The sequence below is a fragment of the Amblyomma maculatum genome, chromosome 2 (genome assembly GCF_055883805.1).
Source record: "Amblyomma maculatum isolate TAMU_Amacu chromosome 2, ASM5588380v1, whole genome shotgun sequence".
Lineage (NCBI taxonomy): Eukaryota > Metazoa > Arthropoda > Arachnida > Ixodida > Ixodidae > Amblyomma > Amblyomma maculatum.
Window position 1 is genome coordinate 95897675 of NC_139345.1, and position 23553 is coordinate 95921227.

Sequence of the window (23553 nt, forward strand, 5' to 3'; positions counted from 1 at the left end):
AATTTCATTGCTGATCTTAACAATTTAAGGAGTAGAATATTATTAGATCTGATTGCATCAACTTTCTTCAATTTGTGCCCCAATCATACGGCCAGTGTGCGAGGTTGCAGAAAAAACGGCCTACGGGGGCGAGTACTATTCGAAAACTGTTATTACTAGAATAGCACATTTTTGCAGGTGACACACGGGGTTTAAATAAGTTTTATATATACTGCCTCATGCCATACATCTCACTATGCGCAAAGACGCTAAACAGAAGGCGTAAAACTGTATCAACTGAAGCGGAAGCTTTCGATATATACCATGTGATCCTTTTTTTTTTTTTTCTGTTAAAGTTGCTAGAAACATTAAAAGAATGTAAGTTTATTTACCCCTTCATGGATCACTGCCTTGTCGTGGCGGAGGGGCTTGCGAAACTCGATGAAGTCGTGAGCTCTGCTGTGTAGGGCCACCCAAGATAGACAGGTCACGGCAGAGAGTTCTGACAAAATGTGATTCACTGGAGAAGATAATGGCAACCCACTCCAGTATTTCCTGCCAAGAAACCCCTATGGCCAGTCACAATACCATTATCAATATGGCGCCGGAAGATGAGCCCCCCCGGTTGGAAGGCGTCCCACATGTTACTGGGGATGAACAAAGGGCGATTAATTCCTAGTATCTCCAGGACGAATGAAGCGGCTGGGCTAAAGCCAAAAGGACGCTCAGTTGTTGATGTGTCGGGAAGCGACCGGAAAGTCCGATGTTGCAAGGAGATATATCACATAGCAACATGGAATGTAAGATCTATGACGCAAGGTAAACTGGATATCGTCAAGCGAAAAATGGACAGATTGAACATTGATATCTTGGGTATCAGCGAGCTCAAGTGGACCGGAATGGGAGAATTTAACTCCGGCGACCATTATGTCTTTATTGTGGGCACGAATCCAAGAGAAGGAATGGGGTCGCTCTCATAGTAAACAGAAGAATGGGCAAAGCAGTGCTAGGGTACAACTCCAAAAACGACCGAATGATTTCACTTCGGATCCAAGGTCACCCTTTCAACATAACAGTTATCCAAGTCTATGCACCGACCACTGCTGCTGAAGAAGCTGACGTTGAGAGATTTTATGCGGACCTACAATGCCTTTTAGACCGCACCCCATCATCAGACGTCGTTTTTCTCATAGGAGACTGGAATGCTAAGGTCGGGAGTGAAGAAATATCCGGAATTACAGGCAAGTTCGGTCTTGGTGAGCCAAATGAAGCTGGGCAGAGGCTAGTAGAGTTCTGTCAAGAAAACAACCTGACCATAGCGAATACTCATTTTCAACAGCACAAGAGGCGCCTGTACACATGGATTTCACCGGACGGGCTGTACAGGAATCAGATCGATTATATTATTTGCCGGCAGAGATGGAGAAGCGCTATACAAGCAGTAAAAACAAGGCCTTGGGCCGATTGTGGCACCGATCATCAGCTTCTTGTTGCCAAAATTAAGCTTCGACTGAGGAAAACGCAGAAAACTAGAAGGCCTTTCAGGTATGATCTGGATCAAATTCCATTAGAATATGCTGTGGAAGTGAGGAATCGATTTCAAGAATTAGATCTAGAAGACAAAGAGCCCGAAGAGATGTGGACTGATGTTCGTGATATAATAAAAGAAATTGCTGCTAAGGTAGTTCCAAAGCAAAAGAAATGCAAAAAAGCAAACTGGTTATCTGAAGAGGCTTTGCAAATAGCTGAGGAAAGGAGGATGGCAAAAGGTATGGGGGAAAGAGAAAGATACAAGGTTCTCAATGCGGATTTTCAGAAAATAGCAAGGAGAGATAAGAATGCCTTCCTGAACATACAGTGTCAAGCAGTTCAGGACAACAGCCAATTAAGGAACACAAGAGCTCTGTATAAGACAATCAAAGATATCAAAGGAAGCTTCTGTGCTAAGCCAGGCGTGATAAAGGACAAACGAGGCAAGGACCTCACTGAAGCCTCAGAGATAAAGAAGAGGTGGCAGGAATACATAGAAGAACTGTACAAGAAGGACCCGGATGTGCAAACCCAACATAGGACGGTTGTGATTACTGATCTCGAGCCGGGCATCCTGAAGAGTGAAGTTGAATGGGCCTTAGCCAGCCTTGCTAAGAACAAAGCAAGCGGAATTGATGGTATTCCAGCTGAGTTGCTTCAAAACCTCAACCACGACGCTGTTAACACACTGCATACATTATGTCAAAAGATTTGGACAACCATGCAGTGGCCACAGGATTGGAGGAGGTCGATTTACATCCCCATTCCAAAGAAAGGCAGTGCCAAAGATTGTTCCAACTACCGCACGATCGCGCTTATTTCGCATGCTAGCAAGGTGATGTTAAAAATCCTGCAAGGTAGGCTGCAGTAGTATGTGCATCGGAAGCTTCCGGACGTGCAAGCTGGGTTTCGCAAGGGCAGAGGAACTAGAGACCAAATTGCCAACCATCGCTGGATCATGGAAAAAGCAAGAGAGTTCCAGAAACCCATTTACTTCTGCTTTATTGATTATGCGAAAGCGTTTGGCTGCGTAGATCACAGCAGATTGTGGCAAGCTCTCCAAGAGATGGGAGTTCCAATTCACCTCATCTGTCTCCTCATGAACCTTTATGAAGGGCAAGAGGCCACAGTCAGAACTGGGCATGGTCTTACTGATTGGTTTCCGATTGAGAAAGGAGTGAGGCAAGGCTGCATACTGTCGCCCTGCCTATTTAACCTATATGCAGAGTGCATCATGAGGAAGGCCGGTCTGGACGAGTCTTCAGCTGGAGTGAAGATTGCTGGAAAACGTATCAACAACCTTAGATATGCGGATGATACCACTTTAATGGCAGAAAGAGAAGTGGAACTCAAGAGACTTCTGATGCGCGTACAAGAAGTGAGTGAGAAGTTTGGGCTTAAACTGAACATTAAAAAGACGAAGATCATGGCGTCTTGCCCTATCAAGTCCTGGAGCATCAATGGACAAGAAGTGGAAGCTGTGACAGATTTTCTGTTCTTGGGCGCCAAGATTACCTCGGAAGGAGACTGCAGCCATGAAATTAGGAGACGCCTGCTTCTGGGAAAGAGAGCAATAGTTAGCCTTGACCGCCTAGTAAAGAGCAGAGACATTAGTCTGCCAACCAAGATCCGTATAACCCGTGCTATGGTCTTTCCAGTTGTGATGTATGGATGCGAGAGTTGGACTGTGAAAAAGGCTGACCGCCGAAGAATTGACGCGTTTGAATTGTGGTGCTGGCGAAGACTCTTAAGAGTTCCTTGGACTGCCAGAAGATCAAATCAGTCGATATTGTCGACCATAAACCCTGACTGCTCATTGGAGGGTCAAATTCTAAAGTTAAAGCTCAGCTACTTTGGTCATCTGATGAGAAGAGAGGAGTCGCTGGAGAAAGATTTGATGTTGGGAAAGGTTGAGGGTCGCCGGAGAAGGGGTAGGCAGCGAACGCGATGGTTAGATGGCATTCTCGAGGCATTGCAGATGAAGCTATGTGATGTTCAGAAGATAGTGAGAGACCGGAAAGCGTGGCGTGACATGGTCCATAGGGTCACGAAGAGTCGGACACGACTGAACGCCTGAACTGAACTGAACTGAAGTTTATTTATGTTTGTTTATCCCTGGGACTATATTAGAGCCTAAAGCGGACGCTGCATAAGAGACAAAATTAGTTCGCTAAATAACTAAATGCGTTAATTATTGTTTTAAATTATTGTTTTAAATTTTTATTCAGCCCCGCCGGGGTGGCGCAGTGGTTGCGACTACTGTTCCCAAGGATGCGGGATCGAATCCCGGCCTCGGTGGCCGCTTTTCGATGGAGGCGAAAAGCAAGGCGCCCGTGTGCTGTGCGATGTCAGTGCACGTTAAAGAACCCCAGGTTGTCGAAATTTCCGGAGTCCTCCACTACGGTGTCTCTCATAGCCTGAGTCGCTTTGGGACGTTAAACCCCACAAACCAACCAACCAAATTTTTTATTCAAGGGGTGTGTTCTATTTACAGAATTGAACCTCTTCCTCCAAACAGTATAGGTATAGCCTAGAAAAAAATATAATTTACAAAAATTGTAGGGCATGTTACAAGGTCCACATATATCAGCCTGATATGTGGCTTCGCATCACAACTCAGCAGAAGCGGAAGCGTTCGGTTTAGGTTGCACTGTCTTTGAGGCAAGATTGCGAGTTAAATGACTCTGCGTACTGGAGAAAGGCCGCAGTCGAAGTGAAACTGAGAACGGACAGTGCAAAAGACCTCTGCGCTCCCGTCTGGGTCTCAGGGGATGTCACCAGACTGATGAAATCTCTGGGTGGAGCGACCTACGTCTCACAGACAGCCAACTCTCTGTTACGTGGGGAAACCATATCTCAGGGTGACATTTGTTGGCTTTAAAACGTGCGGTACAATGTTTTAGGTATTTTTTATCGGTTATGCTATTTTGGACTATACTAAAGGTCGCCACAACGAAACAAAAATTGCATTACTTCCAGAAGGTTCTCACCGTTTCGCCGTCTAAATAGTTATGCAGGTATTAAAAAAGACAATTAATGTTGTTAGCAGCGGGAAGCCCTAACCGCAAAATTTTAGGCTCATGTATAAAATACCGTAGAAAATATCACGGTTATTGGAGATTGTAACATCTAAACATCGAGATTTACCTAATGAGTGCCAGGCGGGCCAGGGCATGCATGTTGCTTATACACGCAGAAAAGCCTGTAGAAAAAAAGATATTACTCATGAAAACAAAACCTGCCTGCATGAAAATGGCAGAGGACCTGCCGGCTACCAGCCTGCCTATTTTGTCGCTGCGAAACTTACTATTTTGAGATCAATTATTTGCTCGCTGACTCGAAATATAAAGAAGCTCAAATGCATCGAGCACAGTGAAATCATTGCAAGCTATATCACATTTCGGCAAAATTTTCGTATTTTAAGACTTACACTTTTGTCTACAAAGAACATTAAACGAATAAATAGGTTAAGGCTAACCAACGCGTATCAGCGGCTCTACCCGTGGCCCACTGAGCTGTATTTTTATTAATATTTTCTGCTTAATTATCACAAGAATGAGGACAGACCATTAAGTATTTCCAAGAATACGACGAATGTTATTCTACCGAAATGTTGAACGGGGTAGATTTGGGTCCGTCTGTCAGCGTTTCATGCTTAGAAACTAAGCGGCCATGAGACTCCAACTTCCGCTTCCCAAACGGGTATGTCAGGGCTGCTTGGTATTACTCGAGTATGGATATATTATTATTACCGGTCAAGATATTTCGCAAGCCCAACATGCGGATATGTCACTCAGGGAAGCATGAATTGTGCATAGGTATCTTAGTGTGTTTCCGTAAGAAGTAGTACTCGCTGGGTATTTACCAAGAACAATTTACAGATCAATCAGGGTCCTCGCTCAAAAATGCGCTCTCCTTAATAAAATATACACGAATTGATTCGGTCTCGTGTTTATGATTGCCTCTTGCCTAGAATGATCTTTATGACTGGGAAACACATTCTATCCTAAAGTTACGCTGGGTTGAGGGATAAGTCAACCTTTTGTGCGAAGGGTATAGTTCTTAATGGATAGTATACCCAACACTCGAACCAAGCAAACTAAGTTCATGATTAAACCATAACTAGGCTAACGTGGCCTGGACAATCATTTTCATTTTGGTCGGACATTTTTGGGGCGTCCAACGCGAACCTCAACCTGAAGTTGCGTACTATGAATGTGGATTCCTACGCGCGCTCACACGTAAAGCCACTATGTGGCTATATTTGATTCATATCGGTATCGAGGCCTCATACACTAAATTTGGCGATGGAAAAAGGAAAAAAAAAAAAAAGAACATCTCTAGCCCTGCCTGAGGCATAACGGCTACAATTTGAAACAAATGCTCAAAGTAATGAAAAAGGGTTTAAACAGCTTCGAAAAAATGCCGTATTCCTCCATATAAACTTTCGTTAAAGAAAAACTGGGGGTAGGGGGGGGGGGGGGGGGGCGTCATATATTGCCCAGCCCGATCGTGGTCAATAGTACAGGCAGGCTTCTCAGTGAATTATTCCCCGCTGAAGCTGACGCACAAAACAAAACAAGTGAAAGTAAATGTATAAATCTAAATAAATAAATTCATCTAGAAATTCTTTCTCTGATGCAGCCAACTATGGCATAGCGCATTTGATGACATTGTTTTCGAGGCTGTTTATTGCAAACGTGAAACGAGGAACCTTCTACGGGGGCCGACAGCTCCGCCTCTTTTACCCACCAGAGCCTGAGCCCATTTGACAAGGCATGCAGGGCGGAGCCGCCTTATTCTTTACGAGAAGTTCCTCTTCCTCAAACTCTTCCTCCCCGTTCACCATTTTTGCTACTGGCAGTCAACGTCAATGAAGTCGTGTAGCGGGAACCCGTCTCTGACGGCTGACCGCGCCGGGCACTTACCTCGATTGCATGCATGAGTAAACACTGATGACGATAAAGGGCAGCAATTATACGGGATGCGAGAAATGCGCACCCGTCGAGCCAGCCCGGTCGGTGCATGTCAGCCTTTGGCCGACCTCCACACACGACAGCACCCAGAAAGAGCTGTCATTACTGCAAACGCCTGCACGGGACCGCGCCCTTCGAACATCGTTGGTTATAAAGTGCGCTAGGATGGGATGAAACCTTAGTGCAAAGCTTTCCTACTTGCCTTTACCTCAACCCCGATCAGGTAAGGCGTTCACCTGTGCCATCAACTATCTTTGTTGTCAGAAACACAGTCAGAAGAATTAAGTCAATTTTACAAACCTCCCTCCAGTTTTGCTTAGGCTGAGCTCACTGTAAGCATTGTATACATAAAACTTTCCCGACTTCGTGCCTACGTTGCTTTCTGCACATCGATGGACATGGTTTTGTTTACATGGCGTATATTATTTTAACACAACACCTGTGATATTTGGTACAAATACATGAAATGCTGAACCGAATCCTGTTCATCATTATGTTCTCCAATATTATCAATAACTTGCGCTCATTTGCCCGAGCCTGGCACTCTATATGTTTCGTCTAATGTTACGTGTTTCAATTTCATTCTTAATTTTATGCTGCGCCGTCCTGAATTTGTTTGAATGCTTCCTTGTTAGCGTTAAGTTTCGGCGGCTTCAGGTAGCTCTGTCATAACAAGCAAGGTTAGTGCAATGTTGTAGCGAAACCCTTCGTTGGATGAAAAATGGGATTTTAGAATTGACGTCAAAATGTTTGAAGCTATAACACAAGAAACAGATAGCGAATCTGCCAAATATCCAGCATCCAGAAGTTACCATTGAGAAAAATGTTTAAAGTAATAAAACAATTTTACGAACTTGGAAATCAGAAGAATATTAGAAATAAAATATTTTTAATACTTCTTTAATTATTCAAGTTTGAGAATATATGGGATAACTTCAGTGTGCCGCATTATCTCGGTAGTTCTCTTCCTCCTATTTCTGATCTCAAGAATATACTTAGCCGACCAAATGCACATACACATCATACACTTTTTCTATAACACCCTGTTCTGTTGTAGCTTTTACGGTTCAAGAAAATGGCCATAAATCAAGATGGGTCACATTGAAGCTTACAGAAATTATATATATATACTTTAAAATTGTCCTTCTGTGATAATGTTACCGTTTTCCAGAAAGCAAAATTGTGGAGCACTGCTTTCGCCTATCCTTTTGAAGACGATGTTTATGCAGCACCATTGGTAAAACTTTAGAAACGTTGCTACATATTATTCAAATTCTTTCTCGGCTCCCTGGAAAATATTAAGCTTTGAAATTGAATAACAAAATTGAAACCACCATCAGGCCTTAAATATTTTATGTATAGCATATTTTTTTTTAATGCGCACAAATATGGCCTCATTATGAATGAGAAGCTGCTCCAAACATCAGATCCACGTAAAATATCCGCATTTCGCAACGCAAAAAGGCGTATATTTCAGAAAAATGACTACATTTTATTACTATCTCTTCCTTCTGTACGCTCTCTAAGAACGAATCATAAGCATTTGTCGTAGCCGCAGAGGGGTGATAAAATGATTTTAGCGTTAGGTAAACCTTCAGTCAAGTATCAAGGGCACTTAAAGAGGGAAACTGATGAACCGGAATATAGCGAAACATGATAGCTTATATCATTCTGCATGGCTCTTTTGGCAGTGTCAGCCTAACCACCCATAGGATGGGAGGCGACGTCTGCCGCTGTAAAAGCGTTCACGTTGTCCCTATGAAGGGAAAGAAAAAATGCTTCTTTATATGCTTTATCTCATGACCCAGAAGCCCGCTATGTTGCGAGGTAGGGGAATTAAATTATTGCCACATAACTTGCACTCAGCGAGCAAGGTTTCTTATCTACCACCTCCCGATGTGATTTGGAAGCCCTCCTTTAAAGCCGTACATAGAGACACGTGTTAGCCGGTACAAAATGATGTAACCCTCGTACCCACAGGCACTTCGGAACATTCCCGTAATAATTCTTGTTTGCTTATTAAAGTGTGGAACACAGTACTCGAGGCTTTTTAAAGTGCTTTTGACTTTCTTTTGCTCGCTCTCAAAGTGCGAAGACCATCAGGAGGTCTTAAAAAAATAGCATTCGAAAATCGCGACGCGGAAGTTAACGCCCACATCTGCAGAAGAAACATCGCAGTTCGCCGAGCAGTGCTGACTGGGAATTAAAATTTATTTTCCTCTCTACTGGTGCTTTTTTCCCAAAAGTCACCTTCTCCACGTTATTACTACGCCATTAACTGGGGTAGGGAAAGATCAAGCCCGGCGACCACGTAAACATCGCCCAACGTAAACAGTATACGCAGATAGCAGTGCGCGACAAAGCCATATTTCTTTATGATCGCCGTAAAAAGAGCATCTCGGCGTCGCACATTGTTGCTTGTCGCTTACCACGCGTTTCCCTTTATATATTCGGCCCCTATTACACACTCTTCGCGGAAGGTACGGCCATGTTTTTGCTTCGGTTACTTTTTCTTTTCTCCGGGGTAGAATTTTTTTCGGTTCCTCGTCTATTTATTCCTAAATGTTTCCCGACTTCCCAAATATTTCCCTTCATTTCAACCAGCTGGCCTCCCCGCCTTCCGCAAACAGTTGTCTTTTCGATATTGTAGCTTTTGTGGTTGCCCTGCTGCCCGCATTTTCCCAACCCATTTCATTCCCCCTTCCCCTATAGCTCCCTCATTTCCGACCATCACTCGCGGTCCACGAACTCCCCCCTTCCTCCTCTCCATCACCAATTTACGACATCAAGTATTCTCACCCGAACTGAGGTATATCTACGCAGACAGTTTCCTGAGCGGAGTTGGAGCATAAATGAACCACGTTGTTTGCTGGAACGCTGGCCTTATCTGCAGTGCGGCAGTGTTGCGTTTCGAAGCATCTACAGCCGAAAGGGAGGCCAAGGATAGGAAGCAGGGGAGCGAGGCATGGTGGAGACCGCTGGTCAGATGTGCGTGCGTATGGGTGTGCGCGGCGTATATTTCAGTTAATAGGCGCGAACACTCGCCACCTTTTTCGGATAAATAACCGGGTCGCCCCAGTTTATTCTCCAGTGCGAGTAACTTTATTTTTTTTTTTTTATCGTCTGTTTGCTTGGCGCCATTGAATGAACGACAGTTTTTCTCCCCAAAGCAATTTTTTGCCGTTCCATTGTCCTATGGAAAGGTTCATTCTGTTTGTCTTGTGTTAATTAATATTTGGCGGAAGAGTCCATGTAAATTAAAGTGTGGCTTTGCTACGTGTTCTTTTTTAATCAGATGTTATTGCCAGAAATTATAGAGGGCTTGCACGTACCCACGGCTTTTTTTCTGCACCGTACATCATTCAGCGTCTACAGTGCCGGTTTCGGCGATTAAAATTAAATTGACGTAATCGCGAGTAGTTATGGTTGGGAATAGCACCTAATGCTTTGCACGTCAAGCTCACTTTTATTAATCTTTCAGCAGTGACCTCATGTATAAACACTTACCGCTCCTCTTGAATTGAGGTATACCATTTATTTTGAGTGAGTGAGTGAGTGAGTGAGTGAGTGAGTGAGTGAGTGAGTGAGTGAGTGAGTGAGTGAGTGAGTGAGTGAGTGAGTGAGTGAGTGAGTGAGTGAGTGAGTGAGTGAGTGAGTGAGTGAGTGAGTGAGCGAGCGAGCGAGCGAGCGAGCGAGCGAGCGAGTGAGTGAGTGAGTGAGTGAGTGAGTGAGTGAGTGAGTGAGTGAGTGAGTGAGTGAGTGAGTGAGTGAGTGAGTGAGTGAGTGAGTGAGTGAGTGAGTGAGTGAGTGAGTGAGTGAGTGAGTGAGTGAGTGAGTGAGTGAGTGAGTGAGTGAGTGAGTGAGTGAGTGAGTGAGTGAGTGAGTGACGTAGTTTGCATGACACAAGGAAATTGTCATGAGAAGTAACCCTGGCGAGCCTGTAAAGGGCGACCGAGAGATGAAAAACAAAATCTGAAAAGTAAAGCCCGGCTCCACTTCTCCACAATCGAATCTTGTTGAAACAGAGAACGCTACGGCGCTCGGTGATGAGAAAGCCAGAAGGCACTGGGCTACCGTTCATCCAGTTAAGCTGTATGTAGTTTACGAGATGCTGGTTAGACGTGCATCTCGGACTTTGCATATAAGTACGCGTCGAATGTCTACCCAGCAAAATGCCAAACATTGAAGCCTTTGCACGCTCCTACCTCAGTGCAGCGCTGGATTTGCTTGCCAGCTTTATCGTCGTTGATGATGTTCGACTACCCAGCGGCAGTCTCTAAATCAAAGGTACTACAAACTTTATGAATAGAGATACCCGTTTTCTACTGTATTTTAGCGTAGCATAATCGGTTGCAGGCTCCTTCTCAAACTTAATTTGTGAAATTGAAGGGTACTTTGTTTTCACAAGTCTTTAGATTAGCCCAAATATAACCTTAACTGCGCCCGGCACAATCCGAGGAATATGAACTGTTTAGACGGTATGAACTGCATTTTAGATGCCCTCCCAATCCCTTTTAATGCTTGAGTAGAAATTGATAGAATTACTCTCCGCACTGTTTCAGAAGAGCAGACTTCTGTGCAACACACGTTGAAACCATTTCATTTATTGGCTGTTTCGTATTTGCAAAAGCCCTCTATTATGTTCAAAAATATACCAAATTTAAAAAAAAAAATGAAATATATTTTAAAGACAGCGAGAAACACAAATCACACACCGAAAACGCGAAACCGAAATTGCAGAGGCTTCTTGATGTGACATCTGCAACGACTTAATAGGCTGGTTCGATCAGCTGCCTGCGTCGGAATCATCCATGGTCCGAATTACTGCCACGCTGTGTACCTTTGCAAAATGCCAGAAAGAGCGGAAAGCAACTCTTCAGCGACCAGTGTGCTTTTAAGAAAGTGATTCATCGAACGGTTTTCAACCGGGCGGTTCTCCCTTTATGCAGGAACCTTAGCCCTGAAAGCCAGCAGAGCCGCATGAGGGCCGCGTCATCTGCAAGATATAGTCGACTTACTAGACTCTGATTAAGTGTCGATGTCATTTGGTGCGCATATATTTCATATGCGATTGCCGGAATCAAAGCGGTTGTTCGTGCGGCGAGTTCCGGCCAACTCAACATGATGAGAGGATCTGCTTCAATTATGCTGCACCTCGCCGGGGTGACGCAATGTCGAGCATTCTGTTTGTAGCGCTTTTTTGTTGGTTTTGTTTTGTGTTGGTGATGACCGGCAATAAAGAAAGAAAAAAAAAAAAGCCGGGATGGCGCAGTGTTTACGGCGCTCGACTACTGTTCCCAAGGATGAGGGATCGAATCCCGAGCTCGGCGGCCACTTTTCGATAAAGGCGACAAGGTAGGCACTCCTGTGCTGTGCTATGTCATGACACGTTAAAAACTAGAGGAGGTCGAAATTTCCGGAGCCTTCCACTACCGCGTCTCTCATAGCCTGAGTCGCTTTGGGACGTTAAACTCCAAACCCAAACCAAGCCAAACGAAATCAATTTTGTTCCCGCAACAATGCAGAGCACAGCTTCACGAAAATCACGAAGGATCAGCCATATTTGATTGCAAACTTTATTTATTTTAAGTACTTTGTGGACTCTTCTCATAATTTCTTCGAAGCGTTTTCATGAAGGATTGGAGTTTCAAATGGCTATAACGTCTATTGCAGTTTTTTTTTTTCTATTTTTATTTATTATTATTTTTTTCGAAATCGGACGGCCGAGAAAATGATGATTATCATCCGAACGTTTTCATGCTTGGAGACTCACGTTTGAAGATTTTTTTAGTAATAACCAAGCCGCATGCTGATGTAGGTCAATTGCAATATTCTTGCTGTTCATTACACACTTTGGCTGTGTTATTGCCACGCGGGAATGAAAAAAGCATTAACGCACACATATGCGCATATCAAAGTGCCATATCGTCGCCAGCCGGCTGAAGCATGCTGGTACATTACGGTTTGGGCGTGTTGTAATGGGCGAGTGAAGAATGGAAAATAATGCTCTGCCACAAAACCAGTGCGGTAATGATAGACGCCGTACAGTGGTTGTAGAACAATATACATTTAATGCGTGGCTTATAACTGATATGGCTTTACATAATAACCTGCGGCGCAATGTTACCATATTGTCACTACTCCCTGAAGCAAAAATGAATTTCAGCATTTTGCCGAATTCATCGTATGTATGGTGGTGTATCACCCGCTATAGCACCACACCAGTGCCCGTGATTCACCAGGACGTTTTGAGGGGTTAGTTGGTACATGATCTTGATTTTTATAACACTGAAGAAACACCACAGGAAGAAAGACACAAAAGGACAAAAGCGCATCCTTCTGTCCTTTTTTGTCTTTCTTCCTGTGGTGTTTCATCAGCGCTATAAAAATCAAGATCGTGATTCACCACTGTGGCGTGTACATCACATGAAGCTCAAAGCGGTAAGCTAAACTTGTGTTAGCGCACTCGCATGTTGCGAAACCGCTTGCAAATCCCTGGATCTGCTCGTACTTTACCCAGAGCTGTTCAGTAATATCAAGGAGGTATGGGCCTGAGCAACACGTGACGACAGCAAAAACGGGGTGGAGAATCACTCGATTATGAAGCATGGTTTGCATGTAGGGCCGCTTATCTTTAAAGTGGAATTGCGAAAAAACTGCGCCTTAAGCAGGTGTTGATTGTAACAAGGATGATCGGGATGCCGTGAAAAATAGATTCATGAAATTTCATTTTTATCTATAAAAATAAAAAAATTGCCAAAGCTGCCGTTGTGGCTCGAGCCATTGGGTGCATGTGCCGGAATTCGACAGTGAGGTCACTGCTCATATATTGTACTTATGTAATTTTTTGCTTATAAAACATTCAACTCTTTTTATGTGACACGTCTATAGATTTGGCTCACTTGACTGGGGAGATTTATATTTGCTAAAAATCTGCTCTCTTCGCCTTGAAACTTTACCAGACAGTAAATTTAGCTGCCCACTCAGTTTCGCTTCGAAGATTCTGCGTTAATGTTTTACAAAAATCTGTCTTCTTTCCCGTGAGCGCGCATCATTTTTAAGCATATTTCTGGCTGTTAAAATGATCCTTGAACTTCTCCTCACTTCAGATGTTTTTATACCTATCGTCAGGAGCATGTTATACAGTTCGCAACCTGTGCGAACTGTATACCTAAAAACCTACGTGATTATTAACTGTCGTAGTGTATGTTCTCTCAATACGTTGTGTGTGTGTGTGTGTGTGTGTGTGTGTGTGTGTGTGTGTGTGTGTGTGTGTGTGTGTGTGTGTGTGTGTGTGTGTGTGTGTGTGTGTGTGTGTGTGTGTGTGTGTGTGTGTGTGTGTGTGTGTGTGTGTGTGTGTGTGTGTGTGTGTGTGTGTGTGTGTGTGTGTGTGTGTGTGTGTGTGTGTGTGTGTGTGTGTGTGTGTGTGTGTGTGTGTGTGTGTGTGTGTGTGTGTGTGTGTGTGTGTGTGTGTGTGTGTGTGCGTGCGTGCGTGCGTGCGTGCGTGCGTGCGTGCGTGCGTGCGTGTGTGTGTGTGTGTGTGTGTGTGTGTGTGTGTGTGTGTGTGTGTGTGTGTGTGTGTGTGTGTGTGTGTGTGTGTGTGTATGTGTGTGTGTGTGTGTGTGTGTGTGTGTGTGTGTGTGTGTGTGTGTGTGTGTGTGTGTGTGTGTGTGTGTGTGTGTGTGTGTGTGTGCGATGAAAGAAATATATAGCGCCTGTGCCGAGCTAAAGGCGGATGTAAAATATCATCATTATCATCAGCCTGACTATACCCACTATTCAGGTCAAAGACCTCTCATATTTCTCCACTCAACCCGGTTCTGTGCTAGCTTCATTCACTTGACCCCTGCGAACTTCTTAACCTCATCCGCGCACCTAACTTTCCGCCGCCCCCTGCTGCGCTTTCCTTCCCTTAGAGTGCAGTTTGTTACCCTAAGCGACCATCCGTTATCCTCTCTTCGCACTACATGTCCTGCCGATGCCCATTTCTTCTTCTTGATTTCCACTATAATGTCAGTAACTTGAGTTATTTCTCTGGCTCACTCTGCATGCTTCCTATCTCTTAATGTTAACCCTACCATTTTTCGTTCCATAGCCCTCTGCGTAAGTAGAACCTTATTTGTTAGCTTCCACGTTTCGGCCTCATAGGTGAGTACAGGTGAGATGCAACTGTTGTATACTTTCCTCTTGAGCGGTACTGGTAAGCGGCTAGTCATAATCTGCGAGTGCTTGCCAAATGCGCTTCATCCCAATCTTAGTCTTCTTGTTATTTCCTTTTCATGATCTGGATCTGCGGTTACTACCTGTCCTAAGTAGTCCTATGTAAAATATAGGCGACGCTTAATTACATTACGCGTTGAGAATGCGACAACTACAGCATATTAGAGAAAAAAACTTTACAGCGCACATACCTCAAATCTGAGTACTGCGTACATATTGGGTGAAGAGAAAAAGTGGCCGACCGCCGAGAACAAGAATTAACTATCGTCAACACAACTGAATATCAAATATCTACCATTTTAAATCAAGTACGCAAATTATTTGACTTCAGTATCAACATCTTCAAGAAAACATTGTGTTGTTTTGATTGAATATAGTATTGAATTCCCTTAGTGTGCTTGTGCTTATGCCTCTGCTATTATGCATTGCTGTTACCTTGATATTAGATTAACAAACGTATTGGTAGTTATGTTACGACTGCCTTTTCCATATTACTTATGTGCATTTTGTACTGTTGCTCTGTTTTGGTACTGTGCTGCACCTACTCGAAATCACTTTTCTGGGAGCGTGCAGCCTGAAAGTCATTGCTATAAGCGTCTATGCGCAATGACTGTTGTGCTAAATTGTGTAAGAAGCGAGAGCCGTCATATGCCATTCCGCCTCTCGCTCTTTTTTCATTTCTTTCTCACAACGTAAGAAACAAATATATCAAATACTCAAGTCGGCTCAGCTTTCCTCTCCTCCTCCGTCACTGCTGCTTGCTCTATAAGCTGTGCGTGCGCAGTCGTCGACACCTAATCTTCAGCGATATAATTCCGTGGTGGCCCTCTCCACTTGTGGAAATTCCCGAATATGCTTCTGACTCCATTCCACACTTGGCAGGCGACGGTGTCTAGACACGTCTATACAAAACAAAGCGCATATGGGCCGACGTAGACTAAGTCCACCACCGCGCTCGGTCACGTTACGTGTCCGGCGCACCTGCCAACTCGGTCATGTCACTTCGCGGCACGACTCCCCAAGAACATCGACGAACCGAACAGCGAATTTTATGCTGCCATACAACGGTGGACGCACGATGCCGTCGGGTATTAATGCTGTCACGTTAAAGGCTCCGCTCTTTAGAAAATTCGTTGTCGAAGTCGCCGTTGACATTCTGAGCGAATATGACGTGAATGGTTCTCGCAGGTGACGTTGCCGAAAATCGATTGGATGCCTAGTTCTGTGACGTCACCGGACCACGTGACATTAAATTTTTAATCTTTAAACTAGTAGAACCGTTCTTTCACGCGCACGAGGAGGAGGAAGATGAGAAGGAAAGGCAAGGAGGTTAAAGGGATGAGATTTCGCAAAGGAGAGCCAGGGACGGGAGCCTTTAACGTTGCTGCATCATGCCCTCAGAAAGCGAGCTTAAAAGTTTCGCACAATTTATTTTTCCCTCGGATAAGGTTTCAATGATATCGCATTATTAATACGTATTTGTGTCAAAACGTGCGATATAGAAACAAGCCGTTATCTCTTTCGGCTAATAAGATTCACGCCTATTCGGTAAATATTGTTGTTTTTGTTCTTATAATTTGACCAGACAGTTCCTGTCCAACAGAAGGAGTGCTGGAAACTACATTATACCCCAGTCACTCCGCTTCAGGATAAAACAAATGACCATTCACAACTTCGTCAGCAGCCGCAGCATGAAAAACTGCTTGGCAATTTCGTTCGTGCCTTTCGTGCGAAGTTTTCCACGGGGCTTGCTGCTGTTTCGGCAGCAAGAACAGCAAGAACAGAGTTAAGAGAAGACAGATGCAGTAGACAACCCGTTCTGACGTTATTCCATGCCCCTGTGAGATTCAGGAGAAAGAGCAGAAGTGCGATTTGCATCCCGGAAGTGGCTTTCTGTCCATAGCATAGCTTTTCAATAACAGGAGCCCTGAACACTTTTCCCGGGTTCGTTTCAGTATTTGTGCTGCTTTCGTCTTGCCTGACTTTTGTTTTCTTCATTTCCTTTTTTTCTTTTCTTTACTACGTTATATTCAAGGAATACATACATCGTTGCGTTTTCTTACAAATTTCTTGATACACTGGATTTGGCTGCTCTATGTACGCCATGCTATGTGCGTGGGTATTTCACACAAAGTCTTGCTGATAAAAGGAAATTTTCCTTTATAAATAAACAGTAAGCTAGTTCTTTCAGAGTATGACGCATGCTGAGTTTTTTGTTCTGCGTACTGTGTGCCGGCTAATTTCTCCTTTCGTGTTTCGATTTGCTGCTGTAGTACGGCTGAGAGGAAAATATAGTACAGTTTCACGGAAGAAGCCTTATATCGTCTAAAGTGAATTCTTTTATTTTTTTTTAATATGTTTTAGGCTGCTGGCACAGTCATGGTGCGCTCATTTCTCATCACTTCTGTTGTGCGCTTTGACGTACGCGGTACCGCTTACGAGTGCCTTTCAGTGCACTGCAGCCGTGGTGGAGCGGCTCATGTCATGCTGCTTCGAAATGTTTCTTTTTTTTTTTCGCCGACATAAAAGCCAGACTGCAAACAACAAGCAGTATTTATCGGTTCACAATGGGAAAGCGGGAGTCTCGGACATCTTAGAACTTGAATTTGAGAAAGCAGCTCAGACAGCAGCAGCTGCATATGCATAGATGAGAATGCAAAAAAAAAAAAAAAAAAAAAAAAAAAAACCTTGCGCGTGCGCGATAAACGAGGGCCCGATGGACGAAGTTAATCTCCAGCTATTGACTTCACAGCCTGCTTTTGGTAGGGAAAAACTCTTCACTTGATTGACACTTTCAGTCACCGATTTTCTATGCTTATTTGACCCTTTTGCCGCCTCTACTGGCATTATAAAAACGCTGATTGGCTTATTTTTCTTCTCGGCCATGAGTAGACCTTAGAGCTAAGAGACCAAACGCTTCACTCGCGGCTAGAAGGGCAGTGATTTCCGCTTTTCTCTTTCTTTCTTTCCACCATTCCATTTAATTGCTTCCTAATGACCTGCGGCGCACCCTATTTGACATATGCATTGTTTTGTTGTTTCCGTTGTTTGCGAAATAGTTTCACAATGCCCAATTAGCATTTCGTGCCAACGGATTCATCGTTGGTGGCCTGCATTGTGGACGACCGGAGCGGAGAAACTAGGCTAAAACAGGGATAGAACCGTTGCATGTGTCTACATCATTGCGCCTGCTCTCTGCATCTTTCAGCGGGCTTCTAATGTAGGCCCGACAGAAAGAATTTCGGAGAAATACAAGTTACGGCTTGGCACAAGCTGCCTTAGGACTCATTCAGGAAAGTTGCGTTTTCGCAAGAGAATAAACAGGCCTCCTCATCAAGGGAATCTCTTCTTCCTCACGAGTTATACGCGACTTTTCATTGTCAGCATCTCGCTTCAGATGCGGCGATAGACAGTTTCAGTACTCCCATTCTGCTAAGTTTGCATGTACGTAACGTTTGTACGTAGAAGGTCAACCAAATTTGATGCACGGTAGTCAGTTTTGTAGTAACATTTGCACTCCATCCCATATGCAGAGAAAAAAAGAAACACGCTTTCTATATGTCCTGATTAAGCGGGCGGATTATTTTCGGTCCCCTGACGCGCATACGTCTCCAGCGTTGTCCTCCCGACGGGTCGGATTTAGTAAAAAAAAAAAAAAAAAAGTTATAAAACACACGTTTGATTTACGTCTCATTGTCGTTGTCTCCCAGAGGAAGTAAAAAATAATTATTTTTTTTTACAACAATAAGAAAGAAGTTGAAGAACAATTCTTCATGCGCAATGAAAACAAGCATGGAAGAGATATCTGGAGTTCTGCCCATTTAGAAAAGTGGCCTCGCTATTACAATCCACCCACGGGGACCCAACCCTAAGCTCCGTTTCAAAAAGGAGGAGCAGTGCTACACTCTGTCCAAACTAGAAAACAGTTCCTACGCCATCGCACAGTAGTTTCTTGTTCTAGACGGCCTCAGTTCTTTCTCCTTGTTCTTCCTTTCCCCTTATGTTTAGTGCAGTGTATACTTTTTCTTCACTCGAAAACAGCTCCAATTTTCCTCTTCTCACAATCATAAAAACTCCGACATGGCGCTGCCGTTCCGAAGCTAAGCATCATGATTAAACACGGCACAAAGTGTGCCAATGCTCCAGTAACAAAGACTGACGACGACATCAAAACAGCGACAGTGGATAGCTGGCGACAATGCACGCTTGCACGAAGTGCCATTCAAACAAACCCTCTCAACACTTTCCTAAACGAGCGTGACCAAATTTCCCGCGTCAACAATGTGCAGCGAAGTGTATGTCTAGTAGAGACACATGCACGCCACTGGCATACGGCTTTGTTGCGCATGGTCACAACATTTGTTTTCTCTCTCTCTCGCAATCTTCTCTCTTTTACTCTCCCCTTACCTTTTCTTTGTTGCAGACGCTGGACAAACTTGTTTTCAACATATTCACAATGTGCCAACTTGAATTGTATCAAAGGCGCTTTTTTCCTTTCCCTTGTAAGGATGCAGTTAGTGCACCTTCCCTTTCCTCGGTACATTTTCCAGTAAGGTATCTTTTTCTCTTTTAAAAGAAATGCTGGCCAAATCAGCTGGTTAAACTTTCCGTCAGTCTATCGCAGAGCCCCTTCCTAAGTACCCTCTGTCACCGCCTACGCAAAGGGAGTGCACCTTACAGCCTTAATTATAACCGGTGTTCTATGAAAAGAACCGATCACAGCAAGCGCAGAGTCACAACAATAATGCTATTTGGTATGCACTTCTGTGGGGGCTGAAATTGAGAAAAAAAAATTTGGAAGCTCACAGTGGTAAAGAAGGCGTTAACCACTCCAGGGAATATGAAGAACGCAAATGGTTGTGTTCGTTTTTCGCCCTACGTCACGCAAACAGGCTATAATTTATATTTCATTCATTCGTTTCTTTTAGGTATCACTTGTATTACGTTTCACGATGAAAAGGCCGGTGCATTGAAACCTTTTAATTGATGACAGAGCTTTGTTTTTGAAAGATGCGCAATAAGCTTACATGTTGAACAAAAGTTGTAAAAGGAGCCAGCTGCAGTGACAAAGCAGCCACGCAATCCCAGAAAGAAATTCTATACTGCGGCAAAATAAACTTCGTGCAGAGGCTTTAAAACATTGTAGTTCAAGGTTTCTTGCTCTTCTGTTGTACGTATTATTTTCTTTATCATCATCATTGAGTTGAACTTCTGAGGGGTATAGGGACAGGACAACGAAGGACTTGATGATCTGATATAAGGAAGTATATATGCTACCCACTTTAATTTAGAACTTTCATTCTATTGTTCTTTCCACTGAAGGCACCTGCCCTGAGTGAAAGTTATGCAAACACAACCACCCCTTTTAGCTTCTTCAGGGGGCCATTACACTCTGCATTTAGAGGGCGCACCTTATTAAATTTTGTAAAGCAAGTTTTAGGACTGAAGCTGTTTGCATCCAACGCAGGGAGAGGTCATAAAGCCTTATTTGCATCGTGAAGCATGCGTACGGAACTTGGGAAGCACCAAATAAAAATTAAAAAGAAACAATATATGTGTAAACAAAGTATTTAGGCCTACCCCCTTATAATATCGGCTACGTACACAAACACGGTGCGCTGTAATCTTTCATTCTATGAAAGAACCAAAATTTTTGGTGCTCTGAATTAGATTACGCCCTGCGCATTTCCTACTACGCAGCGCCGAGCATTTTTGTGGCCCGTTGAGCTAAAATAGTTCGAACCCTGGGCGTCTCGTGCCTTCTTCTCTGCTGCCGTACTTGGAGTAGACGGAGCGATAATCCGATTTTTGGCCTGCATTTTATGATTTTAGAACTGGGTTCGTAGCTTCAACTCACCGGGAACTGATAAGTGCACCAGGAGTAGGATACTACATGGCGCCATTGAAAGACTGATAAGGGCATACTTGCTGGAAATTGCGCAGCCTCTAAGCGTCAAGCGTCACCGCAGGAAAACGTTTCACATTGATACTCCGCAGAGTAGAGAAGCGGAAATGCCCGATAGCCGAATTGGCAAGACGTCAATGGTGTTCATGCCTAGACTAGTATCCTGTATTCAGTAAACGAAACGCTACGCCAGCAGAGCGGTTGCTACATCATATTACTCTGCGCAGATTAATGTATTCATGGTATGAAACATAGATCTGATTTTTCGTTTATGCGTATAGAGCTAAGTACCCACTAATGGATGGTTTGTCTTGCGATCTGGTACCCGTAATTGTACAATTGTCTTCAAATTGCATATTGCAGGCTTCTTCTTTATCGTCGTTGCATATTTGCTTCTCAACGCAGTACCATGCGCAAACAACGATTTCTCCTCCCTTTAAACACTGGTTAGCAAACACGACGTCATGGACTCGCTTTTGCATACCATTGCGAGAGTCCACTGTAAATTTGAACCAGCGTTCAGAAAATCATTTCCAGTTCACGTCACTAACGACAGCGCCAGTCTCATAGACATATTGTTACGAAGCGGCAAGCCGATGAAAACAGGAGAACAGAGGGCAGAGAGATGGTCGGTGACCGTGAGATGACGTTTAATCAATCTTCGCGGGCCTAGCGCGAGCGCTCCTGCCCGCGCCACTGCCCGCATCTTCTTCCTTGTCGTCCGTAACATGACCCGGGGCCACCGAGCGATCGTCCCGATCGTGGACGAGGAAGTTTAGCGATGTTAATGATTTTATGGCATGATGATGGACGTGTCTAGATGCTTGAAGAAGAAGAGGAAGAAGGAAGAATAGAACGGCTTGCCGGTACGATGTCTGATGCGTGGGTGATCCGCCTCCCTTGGAGCTGTCAACCATCCGTCACCAGAGTCCATGGGACCGATGGCTCGAGGTCACGTCGGGCAGCTTGGGCGGGGGTTGCGTGTTCGTGTCCATCGGTTCCTTCGGGTCATACGGGTCCTTCATCTCGGTTCTGATTGGTATGTCTGTTCTTGTCTTCAGGTCCGGGCTGGGGGCTGGGCGGTGGTCGTTGTTCAGGTCTGGGCTTGAAGGGCTGGGGCGAAGCTGCTCGGCGATGTCCCTGGACCCTCGGTGATGGTCCCGGCTTGAAGATGGCGTCGACGCTCCAAGGCGAGGATGGGGATGCCGTACGCCGCACCTCCAACCAAATGTTACGAAGCGGCAAGCCGATGAAAACAGGAGAACAGAGGGCAGAGAGATGGTCGATGACAGTGAGATGACGTTTAATCAATCTTCGCGGGCCTAGCGCGAGCGCTCCTGCCCGCGCCACTGCCCGCTTCTTCTTCCTTGTCGTCCGTAACAAAATCAAGTCAGTATGAAGCGGTATAACAGTGCAAAACTTGGATTTCTAGCGAAGTAAAAGACAAACGAAAATCTCGCTTCGGGTCCAATACGCGACCACTATCATTTTCTTACTTAGTCAGTGACCCAAATCTTCGCCTTGCTCTACTACATTTTCCCGCGGCAAAGACAAAAAAAAAAAAGAACAAGGTTTCCTGCCGGCGTAGTAAGTTATAACTGTCTAACACGCCGCAGGTTGCAAGCTTCTCAGCCCGCACTTCCACGCTTTCGAGACCAGCTGGAAACGTCCTCTGATGCTGGAGCTGCGCCGCATCAACTTGCCTGCAAACGCACAAACTGCTTGCTTGAAGCTGAGCCGCTTCACCCGCAACGCCAGCACAACCCACGAGCCGCCTTCGAAATTCCGATGCTGCTTCGGTGCACGCTCGTTACCCGGAGAGCTGCGTCCACCTCGCAGCGTGCACGCTGGGTCGGCAGAATGCGCCCGTTACCTCGTTGATGGCAGCGTAGCGTGACGCCAGGAAAATATCGCCTGGCAACACCTTTCTCGTAGTTCTGCCGGGGGCGGTGGGACCGCGGAGTATGTGATGGCGACCCAAGGAAGAAATGACGCTGAGGATTATCAAGCGAAAACATTTTTTATTACTCCCAATGCCGCTGAATAAAACGCTGCACGTTGCAACGCTGCATGATTTCTTTTGCATTTTCTTCCACGTCCCCGAGTTCTTGCGTATTTAAGAACCGTGAAAGGTGCAGGGCATAAACACTTCGCGTCTTCTTTTTTTTTTTAATACCATTCACCACCATGCAAATAATACGCACTATCCTACTGGATGTCTGTTAATTTTGAGGTTGAGGTGAGGTAAATGAGCTCCTGGGCCATGCTGGCTGGTCCGAAGGCATTCGAAATAGAATTTTGGCTCTACATCACCTCAAGATATATCCGCAAAGTTAACAGGCAGGTCCGGTAGAAAAATGCAGATTATCTTCGGGTGGTGAATGGTGTTAAAAAAAAGGAGGCGAGATTTTTCATCATCATCATCATCATCATCAGCCTGATTATACCCACTGCAGGGCAAAGGCCTCTCCCATATTTCTCCACTTAACCCAGTTCTGTGCTAGCTGCATCCACTTGACCCCTGCGAACTTCTTAACCTCCTCCGCCCACCTAACTTTCTGCCGCCCCCTGCTACGCTTTCCTTCCCTTGGAATCCAGTTTGTTACCCTCAGCGACCATGGGTTATCATCTCTTCGAAAAACATGTCCTGCCCATGTCCATTTATTCTTCTTTTTTTCATTTCTTCATTTCTTCTTCTATTTGCGGGTATAAACAATGATTCTCATTGAAAACGATTCCATATTGCACACACCCTCAGATGTGAATTGCAAATCACTAGTGCAATGTAAATAAATGAAAACAAAATGATTTGAAGATGACAGTTAAATACAGGATTCGAACTGGTGCCGTACCTGTTCAATAGCGGAGTCATATCGATATCACCACTAAAGTTCCTTTGCAATACAAGAGAAGACGTTAAGCGCTGTTAGTTTTGCTCTTACA

General features: G+C 44.5%; 1 protein-coding gene across 1 annotated transcript in view; it reads right to left on the bottom strand.

Moving 5' to 3' along the window:
* Nucleotides 1-6358, bottom strand: part of LOC146199309 (neural cell adhesion molecule 1-like) — a 190104-nt gene extending 183746 nt beyond the window's left edge. The window contains exon 1 of the mRNA XM_084592097.1: nt 6262-6358. Within this exon, the coding sequence (XP_084448223.1) occupies nt 6262-6358 (97 nt within the window). The remainder of the gene's footprint in view (nt 1-6261) is intronic.
* Between the last annotated feature and the right edge of the window lie 17195 nt (nt 6359-23553).